Source organism: Eutrigla gurnardus, assembly GCF_963514095.1.
Source record: "Eutrigla gurnardus genome assembly, chromosome: 8".
Lineage (NCBI taxonomy): Eukaryota > Metazoa > Chordata > Actinopteri > Perciformes > Triglidae > Eutrigla > Eutrigla gurnardus.
Window position 1 is genome coordinate 5,292,147 of NC_139922.1, and position 27,772 is coordinate 5,319,918.

Here is a 27,772-nt window from a genome sequence, read left to right on the forward strand (position 1 = left end):
TGAGCAGAATCCCACTCTGATTGAACCAATCTACAGGACAGGAACTGTAATTAAAGTACATTCATAGACCTGCAGTTTATCTAATGGAGAGAGGAATTAGATACGCTATCACTTTAAGACACATTTACATCATCAGGTTCTCAGCATGCAGCTAATGTGTCTAAAAGTTACCATGACAGTAACTCTTGTTCAACAGAAGAGACTGGAAGAAGACGATGTCTGCTGCTTTTAACTGGTTACTAGCTGGACTTCTTCACTGGTTGTTGTTCTAATACAAGATTGTTTATGCTTCTACTGGGGGGCTAAGCCCCCCCTGTCTTAAAATCCTAGTGACGTCGCTGCCCCAAAATCACAAATTTGCCTCAGAGGGCTTTAGAATCTGTACAGCATACAACATCCTTTATCCTGGAAGAGAATAAGGAAAATCTCCCTAAAAACACCCTTTAAAAGGAAGAAACCTCAGGGAGAGATACAGAGAAGGGATCCCTCCAGTTTGGACAGAAGTTAAATAGAGTAAACAATAAAAATGAACAACAAATAACATCGTCAATCCATATATAACATAAATTACACATGTAATGAGAGCAGTAATAGCAGGAGTAAGAGTAATGGCTACTAATGATAACAGCAACAGTGGATAAACTTTATTTATATGGCAACTTCTTTATTACATGGGTTACAAAGTGCTGTACATTAACATAAGCAGAAAAAAACACAAATCTTAACTATCTACAAATAAACGAATGCCGAGAAGAAAGCAAACAACGACCAGTGAGCACACAGATGAACACTAGACCTTCGAAATGAGAGAAAAGTCCACTTGAATAAGTGGGTTTACATACATTCAACTCGCCAGCCAGTCACATCGTCGTTTGTTGCTGCCCTCGATATCAGCCAATCAGAGCGCAGCCCTTTGTTTTCCTGCTCAGCCAATAACAACAAAAGAAAATTATTCACAATAGAAAAACAACTCTTAAAAATATACCTATTCAAATATGAACATATAGCTTCATTGTATTGATATTTAGTATTTTGTATAAAACTTCCTTATTATTGCTAGCAGTTAACAATAAATACATTATTATGAATGAATGCCTTCCTGTTTCTCACCTGTCTGATAATGGAACATTTATAACATTGAGCCAAGAGCTGTGTAGTTTTTTATAGTAATACTGTCATATGATAACATAACCACCTTTCCATACAGCTTTCTTCATTACTTAACATGAGTACCTGGAGGCTTGGTTCTACCATATATATATATATATATATATATATATAGTTTGATTTGACTGTGTGTATTGAGCATCTCATTAAACATTAATCCAGTCCAGTGAAAACTTTTGTTCCCAGTGACTGATGGGCAGCATATGCTCACATCAGCTCCTGAAAAAACACAGCAGATGCTCGAGCTGCAATACCCCCTCATCCCTTTACACACACACACACACACACACACACACACACACACACACACACACACACACACACACACACACACACACACACACACACACACACACACACACACACACACACACACGGGCATTAATCCAATTAGTCAGCAATAATACATTTCACACAAGCTGCTAGGTCAAAGCAGCATATGATGATGTTATCAATATACATATACAGTACTCTAGTCAAAGTCAAGGTGTTTTATTGTCATTTGTTCAGAAAACACAGGGTCATTCCGTACATTGAAATTCTTTTTGCAGGAAAACAATACGTATTATGCATGAAATGTACATAATAAAAATATACATAATAAAAAATAAAAACACAAGAACATACTATAGAATACAAATATTGAGTAGAATAACAATGGACAATGAGGAATATACCTATTGAATATAATAAGTAAATAGATATGTAATTGGCCTAGCTTACAGTGGGGGAATGTGGGTACAGGGCTGTACCAGGATTACTCTATACAACAGAAGGTACAGTATTAAGAGTACCACCTGCATCTGTTTTTAGATGGGAAAGCCTCGAAGAAACCCACCCAAAGAGTAGAACATTGAAACTCCATTTAGAAAAGGTCACTATTTGAACCCTGGACCCAGGAGGTGACAACACAAACTACCATGCTGGTGTAGAAGCAGTAACAGTTCCTGTAGCATTAGCGTAGTAATGGCACTATCAATAGCCAATGACCATATTATTAATAGTTGTGCCAATAGTAATAGCAGTAGTTCTACACAATCACAACTCGTCATTTCATTATGATATTAAATCAGGTGTCATATATCATCCCATGACGTCTCAATGACATAGCATAGTATAACACATAAGCAACATAACATATCATAGCATAGCATAGCATAGCATAGCATAGCATAATAATAACATAAGAATGACACAACATAACAATTACATAACAAAGCATACCATAGCCTGAGAATAACATAAGAATAACATACAGTCATAGCCTTACATATCACCATAGGGTCTCATTGCAATACAATCTCAGCTCCAGCAGGTGGCGGCAATGTACCGATACGCTGGTTTTTCAGACAACCATCCCACCACCAACGAAGAAGAAGGTGAAGAAGAAGAAGACGACGAAGAAGAAGAGCGAGGCGTGACAAGAAGAAAAAGTAGAGGAAGAGGGGACGGAAGGTAACTGTCCAACTTTACTTCTCAGGGCCCAGGCTGTTATGACTAACAGTGATAATATTAATAATAAAAAAACACGTCGCTGTCGTTAGCCTCGACAGTTGAGCTCGCATCGTCGGGCCCCGCCACATTTCACTGAACTGCGCTGATTTGTGTTGAGGTCTAAAGTCAACTTAACCACGGGAAAGTCAACAAGTTAGAGGTAGCCACGTCTAACTAGCTAAGTGGCTAACGCTATGTAGCTTCTGTGTCTGTGGTGACAAAGTTAGAAAAGTTAACTGTAGCGTTAGCTTTGTTCAACTTTGTTACTTATCAGGGAGTTCGGCGTTGTTCTTCCCGCTCAGGCCTAAAGGTGGCAGGCTGCGAGTCTGCGGAGGAGCCGTCCGCTTGGTTCACCGAGCTCACACTAAAGCCCTCCATATCGAAGCCAACTTTATTTATATAGCGCCTTTCGTGCAAAATTGCAATCAGGGAGCTTGACATTACCATCAATTCCTCCCTTTATGGAGGTTTGTGAACTAATGTTCAGAAGTGCTAACTTATTAGTCCAACCCTGTGGCTGTTATTTAATTCCCCCCTGTGTAATAGTTTGTGTGTGTGTGTGTGCAGGATGGACATGTCAAGTCGGCTGGAGGTGTGGCAGCAGCTGGCTGAGAGCTGTGGGCTCAGTACAGTCCAGCAGGGCGTCCAGCAGGTCTGGAGGCTGCTGCTGCTCTGTCTGATCTGCAGAGTCTGCTTCCGACTGGGTGAGTTGCACTGACTGCACATCAGCACGCCTTTTAGTGTCGGCCGAGATTGCATTGTAATGATTTTCTACTGCCTCGTTAATTAATGGTTAATTCATTTCCCAACCAGTCAGTAGATTTTCAGTGTTGTACATGTTTATTTCACCTGACTAGAATCACACGGATTCAACTGATGAGATGTGTTTCAGTCTCACGTAGGTCTCATTAATGGACACTTGTGTCCTCCTGTTTGTGTGTCTTAGGAGACGTGTCCACTGTGAAGCACGCCGTGTCTGTGTTGACTGGGATGTACGGCCTCTTCCTGTTCTTTGAGCTGCACATGCTGTGGGTGCTGTTGCTCAGTGTGCTCTGTTACCTTATTCTGCTCCTCACCCGACGCTCCAGCAGCAGAGGCGTCTTCCTCTCAGCCATCATCCTCATCTACCTCCTCGTTGGGTGAGAACATATAGTTTCCTGCAAACTGAAGTTAATGAAGGAACTTTAAAAAAACAAACCAGGCGTCAATCTCCGGTTCTGAAAAGTGAAGCCAAAGCTGAAGTGCTTTTAACTCTCATTCTGTCTACCGGCCATCGGGGGGGGCGACTCTGATCACTTTATCTGAAATGCTTCGCTAAATTGGAGAAGTCTTGATTTAAATCAGGAAGCAACTAAGTAAGTAATTAGGTTGGTTGGTAGCCGAATGTTTGAGGCGTAAAAGCGAGCCGCAGTGACAACCCTTCCATATGGAGGTCATGTCCAATGTACTTGGATGTGTTGTTTGTGAGTGAGATGTGTGTCTGCCAGCAGTAGTATGTCTGTACACTACCTCTTGGAGATGAACCATTACCTCAGTAACTTTGTGCAAACTCCCCATTAATCAATTGTAGAAGTAGTCACTAGTCATGCAAACTTCCACATTGCTGGTGCAGAATGTAAAAGTCTTCTCATGTTCGTTTTCTTCCTCTTCTTTTCAGAGAGTTGCATTTGATCGACATCGTGACCTGGCATAAAATAAGAGGTAACTGTTCTCTAATTTGGTCAGAGAATATTAATCTTGATTTCTACACGACTGCAGTGTTTCCATGGCTACTACATTGTGTCTGGGATAAAGCTTCTGGGTCATTCCGTGTCATTTCATCAAATGCCTCCCACCTGACCATCTCAGAATGTCCTGAAAAAATTCAAGTACAAAGACACACTTGTTAATAGGACAAATCCAAAATATTAGGTCTCTACTGTCAACAGTTTTCTCATGAAACATCATTGAATGAAGGGTAGTTTAGACAGTTTTTGGCATCATGCTCTGAAAAGCCATTTTTAAACAGCAATATCTGGAAAACTATCTCACCTGTGGCCTTCAAAATTTCTACAGTGTATATCTGTTACTAATAGCCTCCAAACATGAAATATCAGGGGTGTAGCTCAATGATAACCTAGTATGGTAGGTACTTCAAATGTGGCTTGTTGAAATAAAGTAGTACATTTGAAGAGTGGCTGAGCTCCCATTTTTGCAGAAAAAAGACTTCTATCACTTCTGCCTCTATCTCTGGTTCACAGATATTAAGGCTCAAAAATGGAAGTAAACACATCTTTGCCCAACTTCAGAGTCATATTCCAAAAAACACATATCAGGTCCAAACTTACTTTTTTTGAAAGATCATATTCTTGTTAAAATCATATTAAAAAATCTGGAGGGTGTTTTGCCTCATTTTGTCACAGTGATTTTTTAAAATCCTGATATTGGTGGGGTTTTTGTGGCTGGTTTTGGTACTGCATGTCCTAACAGCCTACTTGTAAACATCACTGCAGGGCAATTCAATTGTGTTTTTTACCATTTACCAAAGACTTACATGTGACTAAATGCTACTGATAAATTTAGCCTTACGAAAACATTAAAATGTAGCACAGTTGTAGTTACAGAGGCAATAAGTCCTTGAATGTGAGTTAAACATGCTGAAAGCAGCTTTTAATGTCTTGAACCATGAACAAACACAGCATAATATTGAAGACTGCACATTTTGTCATACTTTAAGTATATCAATTACACAACCAAATCAAATAATCTTAATTTGAGCCTAAAGATTTTACATTACAGTAGAAAAGTCTCCAAAGTTTGATATTGAATAACAGTTTGTCTCTATGCTCACTTATATTTTGGATTTGCCCTATTAACAAGTGTGTCTTTGTACTTGAATTTTTTCAGGACATTCTGAGATGGTCAGGTGGGAAGATTTTCAGAAATTTGATGAAATGACCCTTCTCTGTTAGATGTCGACAGCATCAGCAGGGATTTGAAGAGCATCTATTGAACTTTTTCTACAACTATTTACAAACAGTAACTTGGAGATTATTTTTAATGGAGATTGGAAGGATAATTAAAAAAATTATAAATACATTTTTAAAAGGCAACATTGTGACAGTCGTGTCTATCTGATAATTCCTGGAGACATTTTTTAAATCGGTTCTATTTTTCATTTCTCTACCATAGTAGTGAGTTTGACGGGTTATTCAAGTCACTCTTGTGACCATATTCACGATTATCCCGATAATGGACCTTTTTCATCGCGATCCACAATAAAACCCACCGTCCCGTCCCTCGTGGCGACATTCCCGGGAAAAGACGATGCTGTTTGGATCTCTAATGCTGTGAACACTGTGGAGATCTTTAAGATTGTAACTTTTCTTCAAATCAAGAAAAGTAATATTGTTGAATGTGTTTCTACCTGAAATGCATTCACTAAAATGTTGCCACAACCTCAGTATTCAGAGGGAAACATCGGTATGAATGTTTGTTCGGATCAAACAGCCACATAATGTTTCAACTCAATAAAGCAAGATATCAACTTTTTCAGTGTGTCCAGCCTTGGTTCTGGTAGATCCGGTGGGTTTTTTAAGTGTGTGTGTGTGTGTATTAGGCTCTCAGATGGTGGTGGCCATGAAAGCTATCTCTCTGGCCTTTGACCTGGACAGAGGAACAGTGGGCAGCCTGCCCTCCCCAGCTGAGTTCCTGGGCTACGTTCTCTTCGTGGGCACTGTTGTCTTTGGCCCTTGGATCAGCTTCTCCAGTTATAAGAACGCCGTTGAGGGCAAGAAACTGGTGAGTAGTCCAGCTTTGTCTGTGTGCATGCTGTTAGTTGTGTATGGTACTGTGGTGTTCATGATGGCGTTTGTTCCTCAGAGCTGGTTGTGGCTGCGGAGTTCCTCCCTCAGCCTCCTGAAGAGTCAGATCTGTCTGCTGGTCTCCACCTGCGTCGCTCCCTACCTCTTCCCTTTGTTGATCCCCATCCATGGAAACACAGTCACCCAGAAGTAAGCACTTTTCATTTGAACATGCCAATACAGCAGCAGTTACAATGCACAGGTGTGTGAACATGCGGTCTGTCTTTCTTTCCCTGCTTCCAAGATACATTTGAGAAAGTAAGACTTTAGAATTCACAGGCTCCCATCAGTCTACTGCCGTGTGTTAGAAATAGTACTGATGGGATCATGCTGCTCCGCCCCTAATTATGTTCATATTTCTAAAAAGTAGCTAGGTCAGTTTAAGAGTATTGTGCTTGATAATCAGTATTATGTTAGTAATCGATGATCAGGTTCGTTGACCAAAGATTCTGAACTCAAGGTCCACTTGAGTTCAGAATCTTTATCCGTTGATGGCCTAAAGGTGCTAAATGCGACATTCAGAGCATATCTATTCCCTCCGCACAGCTCTCAACATGGCGACGGCTGAGCCAGCGGCTAGCAGCTAACAGTGCTAACAGTGCAAACAATGGCAACAGTACTGACGGAGCTAACCGTGTTTATCTGATGCGCTATGCTTTCTCTGCTCTACTCCACTTAAAGGTGTCATTAACACACTCATCCAGTACAATGTGTGCTAAGATAAAAATAGTCACATCAATCCAATGAAATACTTCAATCCATATTTGTTTAACCTTTCACAAACAACATCATCACTGCAGTTTGTTTTGTTAAGCTTTTGTCTAAAACCCTCAGAAGCAGGTACTTATTTGGCTTTACGGTGCAAAACCTCTGGTATAGTCCTTTTATGTCATGTGATAATACAGGATCTGTTATGGTGTGTGAAGCTCCTCCCCCTGCGTTGTCTACCTTATGTGTGGCTACATGGAAGCCCCACTGGGCTGCTGTTGCACGACTTTTGGGAGTGTGCGACTCCACTTCCTGTAGTCTCTCTTCACCTGCCTTCCTTTCTAGGCGTGGAGCACCTGAAGCCAGGCTGGGTATAAGAGGGCCCCTGAGAGGGAAGATTCTCTCTCTTTTTGAGAGCCTGCACAGCACAGGTGTGCTTCTTCCTTTGGGGAATTTCTTGTTTTTTTCCCCAATTGGTTCCCTCCCCATCATGTCTTTGGACGTGCTGGGTTTTGTGGGTTTTGGCAAGGAGACGACCGGTAGCCTAGTTATGGGGTCTACTTTTGGTTCAATTTAATCTTCTGTGTTGATGGTTTAGGGCCCATTGCGAGGTTCACCCCCTATCTTCCCCATCTTTTGTTCTGTTTGGCTGCAATCTCCAACCCCTTTTGTTTCTCTCATTTGTACTTTGGGTATGTTTTTTCTAGGGCTGTAACGATACACCAAACTCACGATTCGGTTTGTATCACGATTTTTGACTCACGGTTCGATACAAATTTCGATATTATTATTTTTTTTAAATTAAACATTTGATTTATGTAAGATGCAGATTTGGCGTGGAGGGCGTGTCTATCTGTTAACTGAACAGGTCCCTCACTCAACTAGTGTAGTGATTACTACAGAGAAAATGTCCCACAAAGCAACGTTGCAGAACCAAACTAAGGTAACGTAGTAACTGTAACTGTCTTTGGCAACGTGGAAACAAATACCGTAGCTGTATGTGGAGAAGCGTCCTTCCTCCCGCCCGTCCTACCGACTCCTCCTCACATTTCTGCCCGATAAACAGCGTCTGTCACCGGCAAAAAAAACTTTAACTCACCGAGTGTTTATGATGAAAAAAAATCTCTGCGACGGTCAGCCCTCCGGACCGAGACTTCAGTGAACTTTAGCCTCCGTCGGGTTTTGAGTGACAGGGAGACTCCAGGGAAACCCCTTGAAAACGCACACACGTCATCATCATGACGTGTACCGGGACGTCTCTTTGCGCTGCTCTCTGTGAATTACACAGCGGTTCGTCTTTACTCCAGCGGTGCTTCGCTCCGTGTGAACGAACAACGGCGGAGAATTAGCGAACGACCGCTGCGGTGTTAATGTGGTGTTACTTACAGCTCATAGTGCTGATCTGGACCGGAAGTTGTGTCGCGATTCTGCCTTCTCGTGGCGCGAGACAGGTTCGTGGATCTGAGTGTCGCGATTTCAGCTTCGATACGTATATCGTTACAGCCCTAGTTTTTTCTTTTTCTTGGTCCTAATGAATGAAATACAAAAAGAGTCTGGCATCAGTCTCCACATGAGCCTTTTATTGTTTAGGTAACGGTCTGTTTCTAAAATCCTGTTACTTCACAAAGTGGGAATAATCAGATCACTTTAGTGCCTGTAAGTAATGTGTGCCAGAGAAGCACTTGAGTTCAGTTTAAAGCAGGTTAAGATTGAGATCAAAGAAACTAAAGCTGATGTGTCTTTGCCTGTGACAGGTGGCTCCGTGCTTATGAGAATGCAGTATCCTTCCACTTCAGTAACTACTTCGTGGGTCACCTCAGTGAAGGCACCACCATGCTGGCTGGTGCCGGCTTCACCGAAGAAAAAGACAACATCAGATGGTAAGCTGGGCTGAGCTGATGATGGTCGACTACAAAGTGAGATTAGTGGCTTAGTGTATGTTGAGATGGGGGAATATTAAAATTGAATCGCCACGATTATCCTGACCAAAATATTTGCAATTCACGATATTATCATGAGAACTTTTAAAATGTGCTTAAACTCTTAAAATGGCACTAAAACATACTGGAATCACTTCACTGTACATTTAGTTTAGTTTTATTGAATCACAGAGATAACTTTTATTTTAGTTGACATCCATTTTAGTGAAGAACAAATAAAATCAAGCGTAGCGTTAGTTCTGGCAGGCCACGACGTCAAGCTCTAAATCAGCAGCAACAGCGTAGCTGTCAAAACCGAGGAGATCAGCTGACGGCTCAGCTGACTCCCCGTACCCGCTTCCTATTGGGAAATTGCATTCAGAGCGCGCTATTTAAACCGCTCTAGCCTGACCTCCCTCATTGCTTCTTCTGCCGGCTTTTTCAACCCACCTCCACCCCAGCTCCTCCTGTCATCTGTTATGTACCCTACCATTGTTCTTGTTGGTCTGCTCTGTCTGGGGTTTTTCTTGCTGCTACGCTCCCTGCTTATGCCGTTCATGATGGCTCATGAAGGGCAGGAAGGTGCTCTTCCTGCCTCAGGCTTTCCACGCAAGCGCGTGGAAGAGCAGGGAGTCCCAGAACAGTACCATACCGCCAAATGAAACTTGTGCAAATAAATAAAGATTCTTTTTGACAAAGTGGTCCTGACTGAACCATTTTAATAAGGTAATGATAAATCATAAGATCTCCCTGCATAAATAAAACGTTTTTAGAGTTTTTTTAAGACGTGTTTTACTTTCTGAATATTTTAAATGGGGCTGAAATCTTTACTTATCCACCATGACAGTGAACTAGACAGCTTTTTCAAGTCACTCATGACGATATTCACAATTATCCCAATAATGAGTGCTTTTTATCCCTACCACCCCTAGTTGACTCAGAGGTCAAACAATGTCACACAGCTGGCAGTCTTCTGAGCTGACCCGACCGCCACGCTGCTCTGGAGGAGCTTGTTCAGAGATTTGGATTGAAATCAGTGAAGCGTCTTTCACTACTCTTCTCTGTGCCCAAATTGTAAGAGCATCTCTCTACTGGAGAGGGTTTAGAGACCCACTACATCTGCTGGGGGAGTACAGTATAAATACAAACTTGTAGCAGTACAGTACTAAGCTGTGCAAAAACAGTCGTGAAGAGTGTTTGACAAGGAACTTGCATGCATTCTGTTAATAAGTTATAACACTGTACGTCAGGCTGTTCACAAACGTGTTCTTGCTTTCACTGATCTATTTAGTATCTCTGTAGAGAGTTCTCTGGCCATTTAAGGCTCTCCATAAAGGCTCTCATTTCTTCCACTTTGCTTCCTGTAATGTTAACACTGAATGTTACACAAAACACCATCCATGCAGTAAAAGAACGGTGTTTGTATTTATGCTTGGTCCTGAGTTGCTGAAGGTGGTATTGCAGCTAAACAAAGATAAGTCAATTGGTATTTGTTATCACAGATAACTGAATCCATCAATCATATTGATTCCACTTTGATTTGGCCACTTAAAGTGATTTCCATGGATCCTTCATTATGACACAGAGCTATAAAAGTATGATGTTTGAATGTGTTTCATCAGGTTTGAAGTGCAAGAGCATTGAGTGGTTAAATGAATATATGAACTTAATAATGTCCAGCCAGCATTCCTCTCCTGCCTCATTCGTATGGACTGTGTTGCATTTTGATGTAATCATGTTTTTCTCTTTGCTAGTTCAGTTAGAGCGACCTGTTCCTCTTGATGAAAGGATGCAAACGTGTGTTCTTCTGCAGGGACATGAGTGTGGTGAAGCCTCTCAGTGTGGAAATGCCTCGCTCCATGGTGCTGGTAGTGACGTCCTGGAACATCCCCATGTCCCGATGGCTGAAAACCTGTGAGTCCTAGTTCAACACTCCAATTACCCCAAAAAAGCACACACTCTTTTTACCACTCTCCCCGTCTTTATTCAGTGTCTGGGTGTTTTCCTGTTTCGAGAATTATGAGACAGCCATCTCCATTAAAATTTGGCCATAAAACCCTGTCGGGTGTCTTCATCGAAAACACTACTTTCTGAGAAGCGGGTGGATTTCTGTCAACGGCAGCATTCAGCCAACCTGACAGTCTCTGGTTTCTCTACATAGTCTGGTCTGGTCTCTGGACTAATGTGAGCTACTATGGTAGACCTCTGGGGGGCCACAGACGGTCTCTCGTCACAGACAAGAGACAACATTTGTTTCCTCCATTTAGGATTCAGCATCAGGAAGAAAATCTCATTGCTGATTTGCTTTCAAAACACAGTGTCACGCAAATTTCACGACCAAGTTGAATTATTTCAACTTGACTCGATTTCAACCCCACTTTGTACCAGGCTGATCAAATGTGATTTTAATCTTAATTAGATTGAAATCCTTCTTGTAATGGTACATTCTTCAAATCTTCTGTTTCACTCTGAAGCACGTCACAGTACAGAAGCTGAAGACGCCTTAACGTCCGTTTCATGGTCCCCAGATGATGATTTCTAATTTTTGGGGGATTCTCAGTTGCCCATAACCATTATCAGACTGCCTTCTTCACTTAAACACATGTATTTGTGTTTATCTGATCTTAATCTCCTTGTATGTCCTAACTGTTGAGTGGGAGATTTTGAGCAGTTTCATCTTATTGTGTTGAAGCTGCAACAATGAATCAGTTGGTTGACAGAAAATGATTTGACAATGATTGTCAATTCATTCTATCATTTTTATTTAAGCAATAATTAAATTAATTAATTCCAATTCCAAAATACTTGCTGTTTTTCTTTGTTTTATATACATAATAGTGTTTACATGTTTTTATGAAAGTTACATTGAGCCATTCTGATGTTTTCCTGTGTTCTGTCCCATGTTCTCCAGATGCCTTTAAAAATGCCATGAAACTGGGGACTTTTCCAGCCATTCTGGTGACGTACACAGCCAGCGCCTTACTGCACGTGAGTAAGATGACGCAGAGCGCTTTACAGACGGCCCATTCTGAGATGATCTATGGTGGAGACTTTTATAAGCCCATTGTCTTTCATTTTATTAGTTATAGTAAGTTTTATTAGTAAGTTAACGCATAACTTCAGGCTCTTGCCATCTATGTGGGTCTCTAAGTGTTGAGCTTTAAGGTAGACCATGGTTAGTTGTACACTAGATAGGAGGGGTGTAACCCGGCCACACACACGCACGCACGCACGCACACTATGGCGTCAGAATCGTTTCATATTACTTGCGCAACTATCAACTGAACGCGTCACACCCGCGTGCTTTGACGCCTGTGCAGCACACAGCGCCTGACGTGTAATGTAGTTTCCTCATTGACTTATAATGGTCACGCGTTCACGCGCACGTTCACGCGTGATGGCTGCTGCACGCCTGTGATCACATTACGCGGAGTAACAGTGCGTAACATTCATGCGTTTTTTAGCGAACGCACGCATTAACGCTCGCATGAAGATAATTGAACATTTTTGTCAGGCGCTCACATGTACGCGGAAACGACGTGCGCAGACTCTGTCACGCGTAACAAGAAGCTGCGTACATATGAAGCAGCGTGCGCACGTCTGTCTCTCACTGTTTGACAAATGTTGTTACGCGTTCACACGCACGTGCGGTCGCAGATTCTGATGCTGCGCGGCCGGAAGTTGATCTGCTGTGCGCACCTACTCCGCGTAACATGAGCGTGTAATGTAGTTGCCTCCCCTGGTTGACTGAAATGAACAGGCCAACTACATTACGCGTTCAAGTTACGCGGAGTAGGTGCGCACAGCAGATCAATTCCGGCCGCGCAGCATCAGAATCTGCGACCGCACGTGCGTGTGAACGCGTAACAACATTTGTCAAACAGTGACAGACAGACGTGCGCACGCTGCTTCATATGTACGCAGCTTCTTGTTACGCGTGACATACAACCTGCGCACGACAACGCACACACGCACGCATAACAAAGTAACCATGCGTTCACACACACGCTGCTGCGCATCTTTCTAAGTGTTTTGACATCGATTTACCTTCACACACACACACACACAATTTGGTTGTAAATCTGACGTGAGTGAGACACAACACACAGGATCTGGCTTCTCATTTACATTGGCCATGACGTAGCTAGCCTGCTAGCTGGTGGAGAATGTGTCGTGAGTGTCCTCGCTACTAGAGACGCATACTTCCTGTCCACTAGAACGCCGTCACCAAGAATGAGACCACAAGTCCTGTACTGAAAATGTGGAGTAGGGATAGATGTACCAGCTACAGCCCTAATAGACACTGATGCTTTAATGAGAATCCATATAATAATAATAATAATAATAATAATAATACATTTTATTTGTATAGCGCTTTTCAAGGAATCTCAAAGACACTACATATACAGTTAAAAATCAATACATTTAAACAAGTACTATTAAACACAGGGAGGCTACAAGTGAGTGCATATCATATCATTGAACAATGCATTAACATAGAGATATACATATATATACATATGTGGGCAGTAGATCTTGAACTTCATGTGCTGTTGGTTTTCTTCAGGGTCTGAGCTTTCACCTGGGAGCAGTTCTACTCTCGTTGGGCTTCATCACATATGTTGAACACGGTATGAAAAACATATCAGCTTGTACATGAGAGTATATTTAACTGTTTGAACCATTGAATATAGAGTAGAACTATTATAATAGAGGGAAATTTTACTTTTACATGCACAGTCTCTCAATCAATCAATCAATCGACGGCACAGTCAATCTCAATTGATTGTGCCGTCGATTGATTGAGATTCAATCAATCGACATTACATTTTTGTGACTTAGTCCTGGAGGGCTGACCCTGACTGCCCTGAGGCCGATGACTGTGCTGTACTCTGACACTACTGTGACGATGTTAGCCAGTCATAGTTGTTTGTTTCTCTCCTTATCCTCAGTTTTGAGAAAGAAGCTTGCATCCATCTTCAGTGCCTGTATCCTGTCCAGGCCCTGCACCTCTGACTGCAGCCATCAGCACAAGAAGGTACAGCTGTGTGAGCAATGCTGAGCAATCCAAACATGCACACACAATCAGGTTATCATAATAACAGACGCCTCGCAGTGCAGCTGAGCCTGGTCTGGGAGGGCGGGTCCCTTCAGGGTCATGGAGACAATATTTGGGGTGGATTGTAAAGCTCCTTGAGACGAAGGCAGTTTATTTGGCCCTGAGACACTTTCTCACAGCTGTAGTCATGGTGGGAACACAGCACGGCCCGGTGCCTTGCTGCTAGTGGGCCAGATATGGCCCCAAGGTTTTTTCTGTTGAATCTGGCTTCGTCATCCCACAGCAGATTCTTCTGTTTTTCAATTGTGGCCTTTTTGTTTTTACATTCCATTTGGGCGGCATGAGGGCGAGTTGTCCACCAATCAGTTCGATTCCCTGCTCCTCCAGTCCGCATGCCGTATCCTTGGACAAGATACTGAACCCCAAATTGCCCCCGAAGGCTGTGCCATGTGAATGTGTGTGAATGAGTTGGATAAGATTAGGTTCCTCTGCTGTCAGTGGATGAATGTGTGAGTAAATCCACTGAATGCCGTGTAAAGAGACATGTGTATTATGCTTATACTCTATATTTATTTCAGAATATTCTGATTCTGTGTTTTAAAAGCCTCAATTCTTTAGCTGTGAAACATAAAGGCAGATTAAGTTTCACCATCGCTGGTTTAAAATGTGCAGTGATGTCACAGCGTCCTGTAATACTCCCTTACATCACTAGTTCTCAGGACCATTAAAGGTTAAAAAGATGGAGAGAGAGACTGAATACGTTGTTGCGGTTGTTTCACAGTTGTTCTTCTCTGCTCTGTAGGAGTACTGGGTGATGTTGCTGAACTTGGTTTTCGGTTTCCTGGCCATCTTCCACCTCACCTACCTCGGCTCTATGTTCGATCCTGGAGTCGATGAACAGGAAGCAGAAGAGGTCAGTACAACTCCAGGACCAAGGAGTATTTGTATGCCACGTTCACGCTGATGTTCCAACGGATTCAGTGTTTTATATTATATTCAGGCAAAACTGATTGTTCTCTGTGAAGTTTACAGGAGGTGATGTAATCATCAACTGTCCTTTCATGATAACATAAACTATTTTACATCGAGTAGAGAATTGAGCTGTAGTCCTTCAACATAGCTGGTCTGCTAATTAGGTTTTCATTAACACAAAGTATTGAAAATGTAGTGTTTTGGTATCCGAGTCGGTATTGTAAAGTTTCAAATGAAACCCAGGCTTAGCAGGGAGACGAGCTGATTGGCTCCAGCCGCCCATATGCAGTTATAGATAATGGATGGATTGTTGTAATAATGTCTCTAATATTAGCCCGATTCAAACAAAGGGCTGGTTCTCTCAGTTGAGGCAAAGAAATTGAGAATTGACAAACTGCATATACAATTTATATTTTGAGTCTGACTATTGCTTCTGTCTGCAGGGTTACGCAGCCATCCACACCATCCAGAGGTGGTCTGAACTGAACTGGGCCAGCCACTGGGTTGTGTTTGCCTGCTGGGTCTTCTACCGTTTAATTCAGTGAGGTCAATGGAGCAGGTGGGAAGGCTGGCAGACACCAAATACTGGATACAGTTGGTTTGTGCGTCTCATGATCAGATGGGAAGTAAGGACGAGGATCTGCTCAAGTGGAAAGGACCGTGGGACGGAGGGTGGACGGCGTCCGTACTGAGGTGGACCTCGTCAGACCGGTTTAGAATTATGACTAATCTGTTACGGAGAGAAGGATGGAGGCAGAGTGAGAACATAGCACATAAGTATAGGGAATGAGCCCTGCAGAAAAGCATCCAGTGATTTGATTGCATTAATAATATGACTGGAGGAAAGAAAGAAGCAAGGAACACATACAAAGGCATCCATGCTTTTGGAGACGGGGAGGTTGTATTTGTAATTAGTTCCATTGTAATGATGGTGTTGCAATATCCAAAAACATTTCAACAGTTTTGCATGCGTAGGTACATTTTATCTTTAAAGGGTCCATAACTGTAAATGTTCATATGTTATTCATTTATTTTTGTACTGCTGCTATTATGTTTTTCTCTTAAATGTGTCTATGAATGTAAACAAGCTGGTATGTGTTTTTTACGGAAACAGCATAGAAACGGTTTGACAAAGCCGAGATGTAACCCTCAACTATGATTATTATGGGTGTTTTTCTGTTTTTATAATCACCTACCTCAATTAAAAAAAAAAAAAAAAACTTAATAAAGTATATAATCAGATATGCAGCAGTGCTACATAGTGCTGCATTTACAGTTTCACATTCTTGTGCGTAGAGTTGCACATTGTCAACCAACAGAAACTTCTCCTGTGTGCCAAACTGTTACCACGTAACGGCGGCTATCACCAAAACACAAATAGTCCCACTGAGAGCCACTGTTTGGGTTTTCCCTTCTGGTTGCTGCCGGTCCTGTGATGAGGACCAGCTCCTTATATAGATAACAAAAACACAACACTTGTTATTTTCAGGTGATTTATATTCTAAAGAAAACAAACTTAATAGTTATATAATCCATTTCTGCCAGTGGAGCCCCCTGAAATAATCATCAACAATCCAAATGTGGGACAGTCCCGATGTCCACACTCCCAGACTAATTATCGTAGAATTATTATTATAAGTTTTTACTTATGTCACATGCTGCCTTTTAAATGACTGTTTTATACTATTTTTATTTTTCATACTTGGATGTTACATTGTTGGCATTCTGTGGACAGCAAAATAAGAATTTCATTGTCCAGACAAACAGGCTTCCTTATATGACAATAAACACTTTGAATCTTGAATCTAATGCTAAGATTCTTTTGATGAAAGCAAGTATTCAAACAAAAATACATTTTTATTTCTTATTTGAACTCTGTGTTGTTATGCAAATAAGCAAATACCAACGTAAAAAGGATCATATTTGAGTTTCTGAAGATTTACACTGACTTTGGGACGGCTGGAATCATTTTTTAGGACCTGGAGTCCTGCTGTCAATTATAGTTCCTAGAAACAAATCTGATTGGACAGGTCACGCTTAAAACGATCTCGACTCATTATACAGCATAACGAAAGGATCATCTATTACTCCCGACTTGTTCTTACTGAGACGTATGATTCTGCCCTTTAAAGGAGCATGTAGGTGAAACACATCCAGCAGTCACAACACATTATCATTCAGCTGGAGAGGCGATTGTCTGATCTGATGAATGGGAGCTCTGTGTTTTGGTCTCCACTAACTCCTCAGCTCCTGAATGCTCCACTATGTTTACCAGCTCATCACTGAGTCAGTCTGGAGTTTGCTGCTGAGCAGGCTGTGAACAGTTAGATCAGAGCTTGAGTAAATGAAAAATATGCATATGCAAATATTAATCTGACTAAAATGTAACCAACTGTTGATTTAAATATAAGTAAGTAGGGTTTTGAATGACTGGTTCTTCTTAGATGAACTTCTCACCGCTCACAGAATGGACTTAGATCCCCCCACCTGTCCACTTACCTGGATCTAGTCAATCATTAACGTCTCCAGCCAGACAAGAACCGCTCACGGCAACGCGGAAACACCAGGACGCAATCCAAACACCGTGGACTCTCATCCCCAATCCAGAGAAGCTACAAGGTTAGCTTGGTGCTGTGTCAATTGCTCGGCCATTAGTCAATAGAAGGCTTTTGTAGTTGATTGTGATACATTGGCCTGCTGAAGTGTTGTGTGTCAGGAGGACAGTGTAGATGACCTTTCAAATAGAGAATGGGAAGAGGGGCCAACTGTAGCTGGATTGGGCCTGAGATCCCTCTGTCATCACACTTCTTCAACGGTAAGTAAAGGTCTCTACTTAAAGGTTTTTATGTGGGTTTTTTTACAATCACTAACATCCTTTTGAATCTGTAGCCACATTTTCAAAACACATTTAACACAACAACTGCCTGTTGTGGGCCGTTAACCCACTTCATGTTGTTCACCGTCATATAACGTGTTTCTAAAGTGCTTCAGTTTGCCAACATGTCTTATTTACAAATGCTTGAACACAGCATGCCAGGGAGTACCTAACGTAATTAAAAACAGATGTATCTGTACACCAAATAGCCCCCATTTAAGGGTTTATTTGCACTCTTCTTGAGATTGTTTGTAAAACCTAATGTTCAAAACCTCGAATACAGTATGGAGCTATAACAGCGGATTAGCATTTTTATATGAACACATCATGCAAACATTGAAAAACAGGACAGGATTTTGTGTTTTCTTCCCTAGCTGTGTCTGCTGTTTTTTTTGCATTTTAGTTTTATACATTTGAAATCACCTTTGTTTTTTTGTGGATCACTGGCTGTTTTTCAATGTCGTCGTGGTGTGATTGACTATTTCCTCCTGGATAGAAAAAATGCTTGTGTTTTGAAAGATATAGATTTGGTATTGAGTCCAGTTTGCTATGTTATGATTGTATGGAATGAGTTTGTATAGGTTCTCTATGTTCAGGGCATTAAAAATAGCAGAAAACAAGTATTGTCTATAGAGAGGCTTTCCCCATCCAGTGTGCCTCATGAAGAAATAAAACTACTGGGAGATTTGAATAGTAGGCCTACTATGAATTACAAATATGATGTTTTTTCAATTTAAAAGATCACGTTGAATGTGAAAATACTCTCAATGTGTTGTAGGTTCGTCATTGTATCATTTAGTGTGAAACTGCTCAGTGAACTTCTTCTCTGGTCTCTCACAACGTACGTCACCAACATGGCCATTAGCTAAGCTAATGGCCATGCTAGCTAACTTAGGTTCCATCCCTAATGTAACATTATCTTGAAAGAAGGTGAGAGACCTGTTGTTATAGTAACGTTACATCCTGGTACCCAACACACAGAGAGACCTGTTGTTATAGTAATGTTACATCCTGGTACCCAACACACAGAGAGACCTGTTGTTATAGTAACATTACATCCTGGTACCCAACACACAGAGAGACCTGTTGTTATAGTAATGTTACATCCTGGTACCCAACACACAGAGAGACCTGTTGTTATAGTAATGTTACATCCTGGTACCAAACACACAGAGAGAGATGCCACTTACCACACTGTTGGTGGAAACTCTTTATAAATATGTATTTTCACTGTATTATACTTCAACAGTTGCACTATAAAATTAAACTTTTTCAACACGGAAAACGATCCTTTTAATTGAATAAAGACATCTATCAGTGTAGTCAAATTAAATGGTCATCTGACAATGATCTGGAATGCATTGGTGTAACTGTAACTCTTTCACCTCAAATGTCCTTTGTCCTTGTTGCTTTGTACCGCCCACCCTCCTCCAACACTGGATTCTATGAACATCTGAAAATCTTGCTAAAAGAATGTGATTCAAGGAAAGAGCTCATACTGATGGGTGATTTCAATATCAACTGGGAAGATAAGAAAAATAGGAAGGCCCTCAAACAAACTACAGACCATTTTGATCTAACGCAATTGGTTAAAGGGCCTACCAGAATAACAACTTCTTCGAAAACCCAGATTGACCTTATCTTTTGTAACAGACCTGAAAGAGTAATTAAGTCATTTAACTTCATTACTGGACTCTCGGACCACAATCTTACCCTAATATCTAGAAAACTCACAAAGAAACGGTTCCAAAGTGGTGGTACACGATTTGAGCAATTCAGGATCCCTAAAAATGAGCTAGATAATTTTAAAAGTGCTGTACATCAAACTAATTGGACTAACTTAATGCCTAAATGTGGGCTAAATGTGGAAGAAGATTGTAGTATATTCACAAATGAAATTGAGAGCATAGTACATCATTTCACAAAAAAAGTCAAAGGTAAAAAAAAATCAAAAGAGGTTGCTACCATGGTTGAATTCTGAAGTACTGAAATTAATGAAGGATAGGGATCTTGCGCTCAAAAGGTCGTTAATGTCAAATCGGGTGAATGACAAACGCATATTTGTTACTTTACGGAATAAGTCCACTAAAGAGATGAGGAAAGCCAAAGCAAATTTCTTTATAAGTATCATTAATGAGGCGAAAGGCAATACAAAATTAATTTGGACCCAGATCCAGAAGCTCATGGGGTCGGATAATCGAAGGCGCAGCAGGCAATTAGAACTAAAAGACAATGGTAACCTGTTGCAAGATCCAGCAGATTTGGCTAAAGTATTCAATGAATACTTTATTGATTCTGTCGCTGAGATTACACAATGTTTCCCTCACACTTGTGTGAATCTCATACCAATTAATATTACTTTGCCCGTTTTTAACATCAATTGCATCACAGACAGTAAAGTTCAAATGCTCGTAAATTCCCTCAAACCCTCCACAACAAAAGATGTTTATGGTATGGACTCAGCCATGCTCAAACATCTTAAAGATGTATTGGCACCCCCCATTACACAGATCATCAATCTGTCAATCTCACAAGGGGTATTCCCAAAGGTTTGGAAGACAGCCGTTGTATCACCTATTTTTAAGTCAGGCGATTCTCAGGCTATTTGTAATTACAGGCCAATCAGCATCTTGCCCGTGGTGTCCAAGGTCGCAGAGAAGTGGGTAGCAGAACAACTCATTTCCCATTTAAACAACAGCCCCTTTTCACTGCATCCCATGCAATTTGGTTTTAGAGCCAATCATTCTACAGACACTGCCAACTGCCTCTTAATTGAAAAGGTTAAGTCTATGATGGACAAGGGAGGTACTGTTGGGGCTGTATTCTTAGACCTTAGAAAAGCTTTTGACACAGTAAATCACAACATACTCATTTCCAAACTCTCCTCATTCAATTTCTCCAATAACGCCCTCAAGTGGTCAGAATCATATTTAATGAACAGAATCCAGTGTGTGAATGTCAGCAATCAAAAATCTTCTGCGCTGGATACACTAACTGGTGTCCCACAAGGGTCAATACTAGGTCCACTTCTGTTCAGTCTTTATATAAATGACTTGCCCTCTGTGTGCTCTGATGTAGAGATTCAGCTTTATGCTGATGACGCTGTGATTTTTACACATGGCAGCAATAAACTTCAGGCTGCAGCAACACTCACCAATGCATTGAACCGCATCTCAACTTGGCTAATTCAATCATGCCTTCAGCTAAATACATCAAAAACAGTCTGCATGTTTTTTTCCAAAAAGCAATGTAGCACTCCAGACCCAGCCATAATGCTGTCAGGAGTAAAATTACAAGTTGTCTCTGAGTTCAAGTACCTTGGCCTCCTAATCGACTCTCAACTGTCATTCAAATCTCATGTAAAAAAAGTTGGTCACAGGGTTAAGTTTAACTTATCGAATTTTCGCTTTATTAGAAATTCAATGACAACTGATGCAGCAAAGATTTATATGCATGCCATGATAATGTCACATTTCACATACTGTTTGACCAGCTTCGCACAAGCCAATAAGACAGCACTTAAACCACTTGAAACACTGTATAAACGAACCCTGAAAGTCCTGGACCGGAAGTCAAACACCTACCACCATTGTCTAATTTTAAGAAAGTATAAACTTCTGAGCTGGGAAAACCTAATAAAGTATGCAAATCTTTGCCTTATTTTTAAAATTTTGCACAACAAAGCCCCCCCACCACTTCAACAGTGTATCACTCAGAGGTCAAATACAAACCGGACAACCAGAGGCTCGTCCCGGGGAGACTGTGTAGTACCCTTAAGAAAAAGTGCCTTTAGCCACTCAGCGTTCTCAGTTACAGCGTCGCAGGAATGGAACTCACTACCATCTCATATTAGAGAAATTAGTTCTTACCGTCCCTTTTCAGGACAGCTGAAAATATGGCTTAATGGTCACCAATTATGTACACACTAGGACTGCAATTGCTTCTCCTGCCGACTTCTTGGTAAATGCTGTGTCCTGCTTGCTTGTCTCTTGTGTGCTCCTGTCCTGTGCAGGTCATGTTCTAAGTTAATTGTGCTGCATGTTTGTGTTGTTATGCTGCTATATATGTTTGTTCTGCATGTTTGTGTTCTATGCTGCTGAATGTGTTTTTATTGTAGGTGCATTTGTCCTGCTCTAATCTACTGTTTTGTGCACTTTCGTATAATGTTTAATGTACACTGTGTTTTATTGTCTGCTTATTTTATTGTTGGTTTGCCATTGTCTGTCAATTCATTCTTACTACTATGTTGTTTTTTAATCTTTGTTTATATGCATTTTATTTCTGTAATTTTAGGTTGCCTTTTGAATATCTGGCAGGGGACAACAGACGAAAACTAGCCTCTCAGGCTAACTCTGGCTCACTTACATTTTGAATGTTGATTAGTGTGCAATGTCCCTGAACTAAACCAATAAAATAAAAATAAATAAATAATTGACAAGCATCACATGAGTAATTCATGGCACAATTCAAACAAGAACAAAAAAATCCCATTTTATTGAGTTAACAAAGCTTCGGTAACAGTTTTTAGAGCTAGTTATATTGACCTTAAACAAAAAATACCCACTACCATATCACGTTTACTATTTATAAAGTGTCATCGTATGTAGTACCTTTCTCTCAAACTATTATACTGGCAGGCTAAGCTAATATTAGCTTGTCGTAGCAAGACGCTAATGATGGCTATTGTAGGTCAGAGGTCAACTAGATGTTCAGGTCCTGCCCCCTCACTCCTTAACCCCCTGGTCTACAGGCTGCAGCTGGACCCTTCTTGTGGGTTGGGCTGTTAACGCTGTTGCTGTGTCGAGTTAACTCTTTGGCTGTCATTGTGTGATGTATAGTGTTGCCGTAAAGTTTAGTGTGTCTTTGATCACACTCACTAAGAAGATGTATTTTCTCAGCCATTAAAGATGAGCTGTGGCTGTTCCTCATCCCTGCCGGCCTGGCTGTCATCTTATTGGGAGTGTTTCTGGAGGAGGTGGGCTTCTTCCTGCGCCACATTCCCTCGTCCAGACGAAAACGCCTCTACCTGTGGATTCTAGGGATGTACCCGGTAATGTCAACCTCCTCATTCCCACACAGAGCTCCTCCTCTGACAAAGGGCCGGAGCCAGATGTTGGAAAGATTCAGGGCTCAGTCCAAGCCCTATGGGGGAGATTATTTTCACATTTACAGTGATAGCTTTATGCTCTATTTTAGTTATTTTTGATAATATAAAAAAATCTGTACATAATTAGGGAAAGACAGTTGAAAAAAGGTCCTGTTTAGTTTATGATCATTCTCCACTTCCGCCACCAGAGGCAAACCGCCTACTCTACACAGGTTAGAGTAGGGCCCTATAATGTCCACGATGCATAAAACGCAGACAGAATCATGGAATTTGACACATGTTCATGGTCTCTGAATGACAAGGAATTAAAATTAGAATATTTCTTCAATACATTTCTCATATTTTCTTCTTAATTTTTTGAATTTTGATTAATCAAACACATGATTAGACACCATTTGATGGAAAAAAATCTCTTTAATTCTAAAACAGAATTTAAAAAAATTAAAATAGAAAAATGAATAGAAAAAAGACCAGGGGGATAGTACAGTAGCAGGAGTAGTATTAGTGGTGACAATTTTAGAGCGGACAAAGATGACAATCTTTTCCCAGTTTCTAGGTCAGTCGGGGAAATGACATCAATAATTTTACGATTTGGGGCTTTTTAGAAACATCCCCAGAAAGACTTTCCCCCTCACAGCTGGAGATGTATTGCATTTGTTTTGCTCTATGGTGCACTGACATTACGTCTCCACGAATGTGCTTTCCTTCTCAGGTCTTTGCCTTGACCTCCCTTATCGCGCTGTATGTGCCGCGCTCTTCCTCGCTGTGTAATTTCATCGCCTCGCTGTGAGTTAACAAGATTCAAAGGTTCAATTGACAGATTTTACTGCCATTCTAAAAACAAAAACAACAAGATCTCTGCTCACATAAAAGTACATTAAGATGGATTTAAGTGCTGAGAGACTGTTGTATATTGCTGTGCAGATATCACTCCATCACCTTGCTGAAATTCATGGGCCTGATCACAGACTTCTTTGGAGGGAAAGCTCGTATGCTGGCAGCTTTGTCTGGACAGCAGGTATCTCCAGATCCGTTCCCCTGTTGCTGCTGCTGCTGTTTCCCAATGGTAGCCATCAACAGGTACACACATCTGAGTAACACACTGCACTTCACAGGAGCCACGTCTTCAGAGAGCTTTCAGTGGCAGCCCGGGTCACATATCTGTGTAGAAATATGGACAATATCACAATGGAGTCTCATGTGCTTGTATTGATTGTATGAAACTGACATGTTGAAGCTTCGTCCCTTCTCTTGAGGTTAGCAGCAGCCGTGGCTGGATGATGGCCGCCGTGCTGCAGCTCTCCGTCGTCCGCAGCATCTTGTTCTTCGTCACTCTGGTCCTGTGGACCGACGGACAGTATGACTACGGTGATGTGAGTCCTTGATTTGAAATGAATCTGTGTTTATTTTTAAGCATTAGTATGAGGTTGTAATTTTCCATATTCCCTGTTTATTTATTATCAAAGTCAACACTAGATGTTTTTACAACCTTATTCTAACATTTTAGAACATTGTCAAAATAGTATGACTCAGCAAATGTTTGCATTGAAATGAGTACAAAACTAAAGGCTAACAAAACGTGAGGCTGAAATGAAGTGATGGTCAGGTCGTCTAACGGTGTGTTAACAGTTTGGTGTGAGGGATGAGTTGAAGGGTAAAATGATAACCACCTTCTTGTCCTCCAGGTGGATTCAGTCAACCCCAACCTGTATGTGAACGGTATTATAGGTGTGTCGACCTTCGTGTCCTTCTACGGCCACCTTCTCTTCTACAGAGCCACGAGGAGCGCTTTACATGGCTACGGACTGAGAGCCAAGTTCATCTGCATCATTGTGGTGTTGGTGCTGTGTGGCCTGCAGAGTGGCATCTTAGAGACCATGGGTGCTCTGGAGGTTATCCCCTGCACACCACCCTTCTCTGTCCTGACCAGGTCCCAGTGTAAGTCCACCTCACTTCATTGTTCACTAAGCCTGGTCTGGCGTGTGAATGACACGACGCTGTGTAAGTCATTAAGTTTGCGTCTGTACTGACTGCAACTTAAACACATACGCAGGAGGACGCTATGCTCAGACACATGTGATGTGGTATCAACAGCGAGAAAGGTGGATTCCCAAAGTGTCGCTGAAGTTTTTTTTAGTGATGATTGGCTTGGTCAGTGCTCCTGAGCTTCACATATCACGCTCTACATACACCTTCAGCATCACTGATGCATGTGTCACTCATGTGTCAGTTATGTGTCAGTGACGGCATGTCAATATACGCTTGTTACATGAATAGTGTCATTTCAAATGAAACTGCCGTCTTCACAGGAAGTAAGGTGCACAGTGTTCACACATTTATCGACACCTACAGTCACTGTGTGTTTTCATTTTGGTCTGCATGTGAAAGTCAATGAGAACCTTCACAGAACCCACACTTGACAACACTTACATGACACTGACCTTCATGACTACAGACACGGATTATCTAGTCTGAAATGGCTGCTTAATAGAGAGCTACATGAGAAATTACTATTAGATGAAAACTAGCCATTGTGCTAAATAAATATGCACTGTCAAATAAAATAAATAAATTACAAGTTCATTTAAATACTGAAGTTCTAACATGTCATTTTTTAAAGTTTAAAGGTTTCTTTACTAACCCCTAAAATAATGTAACCAAAACTAATAGACATAATTCTGTTGAATAATTACAAATAAATGCTTTGATGAATGAAAACTGATATGGCACTTTGGCAGCCAAATTGAAAAGAAGGTAACGATGATGTGGCTGTTTCCTCTGTAAGGAACTGCATTGTAGATGTTGAACCCTTTGAACCGGTGCCTTGTGTCCTCTGTCCACCCTCAGTGATCTACCACTACTGTGTGATCGTGGAGATGTTCTGTATCGGCCTATATGCCCGCCACACTTTCCGCAAGGTGGAGCCGAGCGTAGTGCGGGAGGTGGAGGGGCCTGTCGGTGTCTGGCAGGTGGAGAAGGCTGTTCAGACGGACTACGTTCAGGTGACGCATCGCGAGCCTGGCCTGCGTGGCCGCTGCCCGGGTGGCGCCGCCAATCCCATGTACCGCAGCGACAGCGAGGACAGCCTGTGCAGGATCGAGCACGCTCCTCTGGATGGTTTCACCTTCCCTCAGGCCAGAGTTCAGCAGGCAGGCAGACCAGAACCAGTGGAGCCCATGTCTGCAGAGGAAGCTGGTGTAGATCTGACCCACATTACTGTCAAGGCTGATATTAACCATCAGGACTTTAACGATGTCACTATGGTTTGACTAACTATGGAAGACCTTTAACAAAAGACTAAAGTTTAAGCTTGAGGGCTGCACACGCTGTCCTATGATGAACAGAGCAGATAGTGACACATTTACCTTCAAATTACAGGAAACAGAATGAGGAAGTATTCACCATTTGCTCTCACCAGTATAAAAGTATTGATACGTCTTTCACTCTTTAATCCCTAGATGGGTGTGCAGTGACCTAGTCCTATTTTTTGCATTGTGGTATATATCATGTGTAAATATCATATTAAAAGGCATGAAGAATACATGAGAACTTATAACCTACGGATTTCAAAGGGCTTGAAAATCCTGTACCTCAACATACAGATGAATATCCCTGCTGCATGTACCAGCAACATGTGCTTGATGTACTCTGGCTTGGATAGTACCTCATTTATACACAGTGTTGGATGAAAGAGTCAAATAATGGTCCTTTTTGCCCAGGTTTACAACTGTTTGTACACTGGTGTTTCATTTAAAGGCCAACTTAAACAGATCTGATGTGTAAGTCACATGACTGGTACATCCTTTGATAGGAAAAAAAGAAATATATGTTGGATATAATTTTATTTGTGTTTGGCTCTCTGTCTAAACCATTTGGGGGACTTGGGGAGTGGAGCGGATCCCAGCTGACACTGGAGCAAGAGTACACCCTGGACAGTTGGGCAGGATGTTCCAGCGCAGGATTTACACTTTACCTACTTCGGCTACATTTATTTTCAAAGTATCAGGATGTAACCTACTTGTCGAGTTGACTGACAACAGAAAAAGAAACATATTTAAATGAGAATAACCACACATGCGTAAGGCACAATGACACTGATGTCTGACTGACAAAGAAGGAATAAATTATCATAGTATAGCCATTTTTGTATCATTTTGAATTCAACACGGAGAGGGAAGTTTTCAAATGTCTTGAAATGATGTGGACACGTTTTCAAACATAAATGAGCAAGTTCAACATACCCACGGTTATCTGGCTTATCTAACCCGAACAACTGTGATCCTGCTAAACGGTCCTACGACAGTGGTTATCAACTCAGGGTTTCTCAGTCTGACGTTCACTCAAAAGGGGCTGAGGTTTTCAGCATCTGACCAATCACAAACATGCAAAAGTCTACTGTCAGAGTGGCATACTTTTCAAACGAGGAGCAAACAATATTAGACAGATATGAAGACATTACACACATAATCCAGACAGAAAGCAACCGTGTTGCAGCTACCAAATAAAGGAAGACAGCTGGCAAAAAATCACTGAGTGTGTGAATATATAAATGAATTTGACTATATTACATTTGTCTGTAATATTAAATTGGTGTGGTGCTTAGATGTATTCTAATAGATTAGAATAGAA

The 27,772-nt window shown here is 41.4% G+C and overlaps 2 protein-coding genes across 4 annotated transcripts; both read left to right on the forward strand.

Annotated features, from left to right (window-relative positions):
- Positions 1-2,542: 2,542 nt before the first annotated feature.
- On the forward strand, positions 2,543-16,944 carry LOC311016736 (protein-serine O-palmitoleoyltransferase porcupine-like). The gene is made up of 13 exons (XM_084014655.1): positions 2,543-2,622; positions 3,229-3,365; positions 3,608-3,800; positions 4,319-4,362; positions 6,260-6,441; positions 6,523-6,653; positions 8,966-9,091; positions 10,944-11,044; positions 12,042-12,118; positions 13,698-13,761; positions 14,083-14,168; positions 14,992-15,102; positions 15,605-16,944. The coding sequence occupies exons 2-13, from the start codon at positions 3,230-3,232 to the stop codon at positions 15,704-15,706; spliced, it is 1,353 nt and encodes a 450-aa protein (XP_083870781.1). The 5' UTR covers positions 2,543-2,622; position 3,229; the 3' UTR covers positions 15,707-16,944.
- Positions 16,945-17,784: 840 nt separating this feature from the next.
- LOC311017132 (organic solute transporter subunit alpha) lies at positions 17,785-27,621 on the forward strand. 3 transcript variants are annotated; one of them, XM_084015300.1, is made up of 7 exons: positions 17,785-17,976; positions 22,935-23,086; positions 23,856-23,929; positions 24,068-24,223; positions 24,381-24,516; positions 24,829-25,081; positions 25,991-27,621. In XM_084015300.1, exons 1-7 carry the CDS (start codon positions 17,910-17,912, stop codon positions 26,410-26,412), a joined length of 1,260 nt encoding a protein of 419 aa, XP_083871426.1. In that variant the 5' UTR covers positions 17,785-17,909; the 3' UTR covers positions 26,413-27,621. The 3 variants fall into 3 exon arrangements, with proteins under 3 accessions (XP_083871426.1, XP_083871427.1, XP_083871428.1); XM_084015301.1 differs by having other exon boundaries at positions 24,405-24,516; XM_084015302.1 differs by having other exon boundaries at positions 24,408-24,516.
- The last annotated feature ends 151 nt before the right edge of the window (positions 27,622-27,772 follow it).